This window comes from Glandiceps talaboti, chromosome 3 (assembly GCF_964340395.1).
Source record: "Glandiceps talaboti chromosome 3, keGlaTala1.1, whole genome shotgun sequence".
Lineage (NCBI taxonomy): Eukaryota > Metazoa > Hemichordata > Enteropneusta > Spengelidae > Glandiceps > Glandiceps talaboti.
In genome coordinates, this window is record NC_135551.1 from 7,729,379 (window position 1) to 7,736,878 (window position 7,500).

Sequence of the window (7,500 nt, forward strand, 5' to 3'; positions counted from 1 at the left end):
CAAGCTTTCGTGTAATGTTCAGTGATGTAGTGATCACACAGACCAGAGAATTAAACACAATCACAATGAGGTGTCAGTCTGTGTTATCTGTGTTTATCTTAACACAAACCCTTGCAGTCAGTCTTACTAAACTTGGTATCTCATAGCTCGCCAGATACGCGTTGCTTCTTGGAAATCCACTCTAAAAACATGTAACACCGGGTGACCCTACCACCCCAGCGACTGTCTGGGTCACTGAGGCAGCAAACAAAGTGCCTTTCGTTGCTATGACACACTGGTGGTACATAGTCAGGTCTGCTGGTTTGTCGTAACGACATATATAAGCAAACTATTCACAATGTATTATTATCGTGCGTAAGGGGTTTTTTTTTCGATGCTCAAGAACGAAATTCAGTAATTTTGGTCAGTTCTTGCACATGATCTGAAGACTGGGGCAAAGTCTAGCTGCAATAATTGTATCGTTTGATGTGATTTTTAGGGGTATTTTCTTCTGTTATTGTGCCTTTTTTCGTTCCGATGATGATGATGATGATTCGGGTTAAATGTGATATGTGGGAACTAAAAAAGGCACAAAAACAGAAGAAAATATCCCTCAAAATCACATCAAATGCTACTGAATCATGGCAGCCTTGGCAAAGTCCAACAACAGTGATATTGGCGACTTGACAGTGTGTCAGCAGTGTGACACTGATGTATGGCAGGTCCAGGGGTTGGTCCCGATCGACTTCTTGTAACATTAATTTGAAAATAAAACTATTTAAAATGTGCCTTTTTTCTTCTTTTTCATTAAGTAATTACAATTTTCATTCCTTAGATAACAAAAGTAAATTATTACATATTTTATCTGCAGATGATAAACTTTCTCTTGGAAACTTTCTTGTTAATGTAAAAAATATAGCAGTTGGCTAAATGATTGTATTTTATTTACTTATTTTTGTATGCTTTACCATGCTCGCTAAAGCATGATGTTACGCAATAAAAATTGATATTGATATTGATATTTAAAATGTGTCAAACGTTTCTACATTTAAAAAAAAAATGTAAACATATACCCCATTGTACATGTTGTACAGAGAAATTCTATTATATTGAATATGCAAAATTACACGTATTTTCTACGTGGAAAGTCGAGCTGCTATGTCTGCTATTTTGATGCATAGCTATAGATGTCTGCTGAACTTTGAACTCTTCACCTTGCGCTATACTATGTGGTCTCGCTGTCAGACTCTTCGACCCTTAGCTTTATAAGACGCACAAAGTGCGCCCTGAGCGGCGAAGCTGCGAGAAGTGATGAACTTTACGACTAGTCCCGTTCTTTAGGTTTTTAGCTAACTGAACATTTCCTAAAACGTTTTGTGTGAAGTTACAAAACATGGCAAGTGTACAAAAAGTGGAAATACAAGAAAAGAAAACTTAAACAACCCAGGTTTAAAATGTCGTATCTGATATTGTGATAATAATTTAATAGAAGGATTCATTAAACCAATCGGGCATGGTCTGGGTAAAGCTGTAGGAATGAGTCTCAGGTATATGTCTGTCTGTCTGTCTGTCTGTCTGTCTGTCTGTCTGTCTGTCTGTATGTCTGTCTGTCTGTCTGTCTGTCTGTCTGTCTGTCTGTCTGTATGTCTGTCTGTCTGTCTGTCTGTACGTTCGTACGTACGTATGTATGCGTCCATTCGCAGTTATTTGTCCGTCCTGGCTTCACTGACTTTTTAAAAAAAATTGACACAAATGGTTCACAGCATAATTAGAAGTTTATTTGAATTCTTTTCTAACATAAGCTTATAAGACACGTGTTTGCCACATTCTCTCACAACCTCATGGTTTTAATATTAGTGGCAGTCTCTTCAAATAATACAATTTGTACAATCTCTCAGGAACAATATTAGTATTGTAGACTTGATTCAAGTGTCTACACTCACATTGTCCGCGTTGTGAATAAGCGAATACTTTAGAGAATACGCAAATTGACCTTGACCTTCACAGGTATGTATATCAGTGGCATGGTGACCCCAGCACGAGTAAATAACGTTAAAGGGGCACAAGCTGAGTTTATACGTTTGTGGGTGAGATTTATGCTACGTATTTATAAGTCACCTGTAGTATTCTACTTACTGATGTATACTTAACCATCACTTGCAATTGACTGAATTCGAACTTGATATTACTTAATTAGGTATTACATATAAACGATCCAATGACGTAATTTTTATACGTATCAAAATATGTTGAGGAATCCATTCTAGGTAATCAACTGTTCTAACAATGTCAGAAGACAATTGCAATGTCATAGAATACAGAAAAGTTTAATGGAGGTTGTATGTATTACAAGTATTTCATTTGTCCATTGAGTACAAGTTTGATAAACACGGCTTCTGCCAGTTTAACGTGCAAAGATATCTGTCCTGTTTTCAGTGAATAGATACATATTTATGTCTGGACGTTGACGGCAAGAGTAGTACTAGTAGCTAACAAACAAACAGTATAATACTTGTATTTCTAGATATCAGTTGGGGTATCACAAGACTATATACAACCATGAACCGGGACCATGCAGAGCTGTACCGGGAATTGGTAAGTAAACGCGAGTTGATTGATGTCCTGATCAAGGAGCCTTCATCATTTTCTGTATTTTACGCACGCATTCTGAATTGAATCACAGATTAATACAGATGGTTTGATAACGGCTTATACTGTGAAAATAGAACTAAGAATAACATAGATTAATCTGTATGCAATCAATACAGGATGGCGATTTTGAAAACCGTGATTAATTGTTATACTTTGTAGTAGAATAATTATTGTTAACAACATTAAGTAGTGTGTAAAAATGGCCTTGAATATCGATAGTCTTCCAAAACTATTCCTGGAAGTTTTCTCACTGTGGAAAAAAAGATAAACGTGAAATGCACAGTAATTGCAAATTTTACATCTATCGTTGTAATTTACAAATGTACATCCAAATTTGTATGACTAGTATTCAAGATAGCCAGAGCTTCAAACTGTATCTATGTGTGATTATTATTTAGTGTATCCATGTGTAAGTGGAGTTTTTAAGGTTGATAAGTTCTAACAAATAGTTTCACCCTATGAACAGATTTTTAACTGAAATGACTCTTCCAATCACAAGATTCTTAATGTAATATTCACAAGGATACCGTACTTACCGTCTTGCATGTCTAAGCTGTATGAATACAAAGACACGCCTTGAATCTTCGATTACTATACACCTCAGTCATGTTTTTTCCCAAGAGGTTTCTAGCTCTGTATGATATGCTATATCTTCCCACAGAAATGGGTTCTGAAGATATAACGGTAACACGCAATGGACTTGCCTTTATTTCCTCGGTATGTACTATCTACAAATAGCTAGAGGTATATTTTGGTGGCTTGTCTGATTTTTAAATATGATGAGTGGTGGCGTAGTATCGTATATACTGTCTAAATTGTAACCTGGGACGACTTGCTTACTATACTTCTGTCTATGCGAAAAGTTGTCTGAACGAATACACATGATATGTCTTTTGACACCATTGCTGATTGATTGGTTGGTTGGTTGGTTGGTTGGTTGGTTGGTTGGTTGGTTGGTTGATTGATTGATTTATTGATCGAACGATTGATTGAGAGATTGATTGATTAGGGGTTGATTAAACGATTACGAAATCAGAGTATGAAATGAAGTATGATAGTGAAATGTTCACGAGACTATGCAAATAATACATCTCATAGTAACTGTACACGTACGTTTGTCTTGTCTGAACAGGGTATATTAAGTGGGGCCAAAGGTTACCATAGTGATCCTAGAAGACAACCTCCACATCTGAAGGGAAGAATTTTCATATTTGATTTTAATCATCCCAAGAAGAATGTTGTAGAAGTGACCTTGAATGGTGACTTTGACAGAAGTAATTTCTATCCCCATGGTATCAGTTTGTATGAGGACCCCAAATCAGGTAAGTGATGTAAATAGTTGTAGCCTTTGTGTTTTCCAGAGTCACGTTACTTCAGTTTCCGTAATTATCAGGCCTTTGCAAAAATTAACGCCTCACACGAGATTTCTCGGAATTTTGATGTAGATGAAATACATTACCTTCGATAATTTGCAGTTCATTGAAACTAGCATTGGAATGTTAACGCAACTTGTAAAAAAATAATTTGTATTTTGTAATTTCGCACACATTTCATGAATTAAGGTACTAGATTTTTTTGCATATCGTATGCTTATATTATATGAAGCACTCCCACCCTCCCCCCCCCCCACCTCACCACCATGATTTATCTGAAAGGCGGAACAGTTTAAAACGTTTAGCCCTGTATGATGTTTCATCGACCAAATTCTTTATATTTTGTGGGGGGGGGGGTAGATTGATTACAGATCACGGCCTAAGCGTAGAAGGTATGGGAAGGTATGTTCTCCCGGCAATAAATGCACCTCTCACCTCACCTTTTTTGCGTGAAAACGTCGAAAAACTTGAAAGTTCGTTAGTACCGTGTGGTGGGTGAAATATAGTAACGGCAATAAGCAATAAATTATAAAATAACACAAAGATTGTTCTGCTACCTACAGTGTTCACTAAACATCTTTGCATTCACTCACGATATTTGTAGGCCTGGTACTAGATTATACCATGTAATATTAGGGAAGAATGCATCTTTCGACCGCAAAGGGGTGGGCTTCGATATGCCTGTTCATTCTCTTCCCACTCATAAGGAGTGGTGGCATATGGATACTAATCATTGACAGACAAGATGGGAATATCAATATTCTATTTCTGTTTTTGTCTCGCATTTGAAGGAGAAAGAAGACTATTTGTGGTCAACCACCATATAAGTACCCAGGATCGAATCGAGATATTTGTATTTGACGAAACGTCAACATCATTGAATCATCTTAAAACTGTAACTGGAGAAAACATCTTTAGGTGAGGGTGCTGTCTTTGAGATATTTTTTGATATTGAATGACAATATTGGACACAAATCTGAGTCAAAACAGCCTTTGGTGAAACTTCGATATTCGGAAGTTAAGATTATATAATTTGTCGTTTTTCGTATCACCTAGAAAACGATGATACATCTCCTGTGTGTGTGTGTGTGCGTGCGTGCGTGCGTGCGTACGTACGTGCATCTGTGTGTGTTTGTGTGTTTACAAGGGTGCGAATAGTGACCCCGATGTGTGAGGGCGCCCTGTCATGGCGTATCAACAATGCGACGTTCTATTTCACGCACAGACAAGGCAAAGACTCTTTCTTCTCCATGTCTGTGTGTCATGTTAAAGGAACATGGTCAGCGTACAACTATTGAGTATTTTAGTAATTTTTGTTTCCAAAAAGAATACTTATATATTTTATCCTTAATTATATTTAAAAACCAGAAGTCAGTGGCAAAACTCCGATCTTAGCTGCTGTGATACTGTAGTCTAATAATATATACAAGAATAACATGACGTCATTATATGTTCACAAAGTATGACTGAGAATACAGTGCATGCAGTGGGAGGTTTGACAGTAAGTGGCAGTGCAGAGTAAAATATAAGTAACCTTTTATTTGGAAACAAAAATGACGAAAACTACTCTGATGTTGCTGACCATTTAATAGCTTACATTCACTCGGTGTTATGTATATCCTTGTTCTTGATCTTTGATAGTGTAAACGACGTTGTAGCAGTAGGACCAGACACATTCTACTATACCAACGATTTATATTATTTACACTGGCAGCGAAGACTTGAAAAATTACTGGATCTTCACTATGGAACAATTGGGTTTTATGACGGCAAGGACAGACTAGTGGCATCAAGACTCGAAGGTCCCAATGGTATCAATGTATCACCAAATGGCAGGTAAAACTTAAACCAACAAACATCTCAATTATATATTCAAATGTATAATCAATGGTGGTTGTTTATTTGCATTTCCTGGCGTCCGGCGCATTTTTCAAAGAAGTTACACTTTGAAATTTCAAATCAAGACTATTGATTAGAGAATGTAGAAAAGTTGAAAGTACAATGCAGTGTAATGCTTTATTATACAAATTTGATATAGAGCTAGCTGATTACATTTACAACGACAACTGAATACTTTTTATAAAGGATTATGGTATTTAGAGGAGGTGAATATTAGTGATTTGTCTCCGCCCCTCTTCTTGTATCCTTAAATTTGAAATTCTATGATAAATCATTGATAGTTACAACTTGCTTGATATTTGCTTGATGTACTCTAGTACACCCCACCCCGCGACCTTCCCATTTACAAGGCAAGTTCAGAACCTGTCACAAGTAATCTTCTGTACAAACTATAAACGTTAATGATCGTTTTATATGGAACTCGTAGTTTTGCAACAGTTCAACTACACATGAACACACGTCCTGCCCAAAGTATAACCATAAAACTTGTTCGTCGGTCTTATCGTTGTGTTCAATTCCCTCCAAAACCGAACAATCTTCAAACTGCCGTGAACAATATAATTGCTTCATGATAAATATGATTATCTATAGTGATCTATAGAGATAACAACAATAAGTTTATATAATATATAAATATATAAATAAATCATTATTGCAGAACAATTAACTATGCTATGTTACTAGGTAGATATTCCCTGTTAGGAACATTAGAATAATAGAATTTAACGGTAAGGAAACGCAGATACTATATTCCATTCTACCCCTGATGAGTGAGGAATACGCACCTCACGAAACAGTTCTGTATGGTCTATAGCATATAATTTGGTTCAAATTTTCAAAACCTGTATATATATATATATCATGTATATACCTTGGTTCACTGTTCAATGATTGCCTTTCTTCTTACATTTCAGGTATCTTTACGTTGCATCTGTGCCTCCTGGCTACCTCACCGTGTTCGAAAGAAATGACGACAATTCGATCGAAGAAAAACAGGTGATGCCCTCAGTTATTCACAAAATGCGTTTTGTGTTCCAAATGGCAGCTACAACAATTCACATTCAATTCAAGATCGTCTCTGTTCATTAAGTTTGCATATTACAGCTTGTGCGTAGTTTTAAGGGGATTTTTATATCTATTTTTGATATTGTAAATTATAAATCAACTTTACCATCTATTTAAAAAAAAAACAATATTACATATAACATATACCAAGTCTTTGTTTGTAACTCAATACATTGTAAATCATTTTTTTAATGTGTAACAATAACATGTTTGTTATTGTACGTACAATAACAAACGTTTTGCACATTTTTGCATCTTTTTTCAATTTATCATTGAGTTACAATCAAGAACTTGGGATATGTTATTTCGTATCGTTTTTTCAAGTAGAAAAACATAGTTTAATAGATTAAAATTCCAAATTAAATACCCAATTCTAATGTATATGGTCACTTTGATATAGATGATCTCAGTACCACGTGGTGGATGTTACACCATGTTGCATAGGGTCTATGAATATTCATGAACTGTGTTGACCCTGTGTTCTGATTTCCCTATTCTAGAGGATATATCTCCATACAGGTATAGACAACAT

At 35.9% G+C, this 7,500-nt stretch overlaps 1 protein-coding gene across 1 annotated transcript in view; it reads left to right on the forward strand.

The window, feature by feature from the left end:
• LOC144432773 (serum paraoxonase/lactonase 3-like) overlaps nucleotides 1–7,500 on the forward strand; it is a 9,235-nt gene that overhangs the window by 623 nt on the left and 1,112 nt on the right. Inside the window, exons 2-8 of the mRNA XM_078121052.1 lie at nucleotides 2,504–2,574; nucleotides 3,293–3,348; nucleotides 3,764–3,953; nucleotides 4,796–4,922; nucleotides 5,646–5,840; nucleotides 6,818–6,899; nucleotides 7,469–7,500. The exon at nucleotides 7,469–7,500 is cut by the window's right edge and continues 103 nt beyond it. Of these exons, the coding sequence (XP_077977178.1) occupies nucleotides 2,504–2,574; nucleotides 3,293–3,348; nucleotides 3,764–3,953; nucleotides 4,796–4,922; nucleotides 5,646–5,840; nucleotides 6,818–6,899; nucleotides 7,469–7,500 (753 nt within the window). The remainder of the gene's footprint in view (nucleotides 1–2,503; nucleotides 2,575–3,292; nucleotides 3,349–3,763; nucleotides 3,954–4,795; nucleotides 4,923–5,645; nucleotides 5,841–6,817; nucleotides 6,900–7,468) is intronic.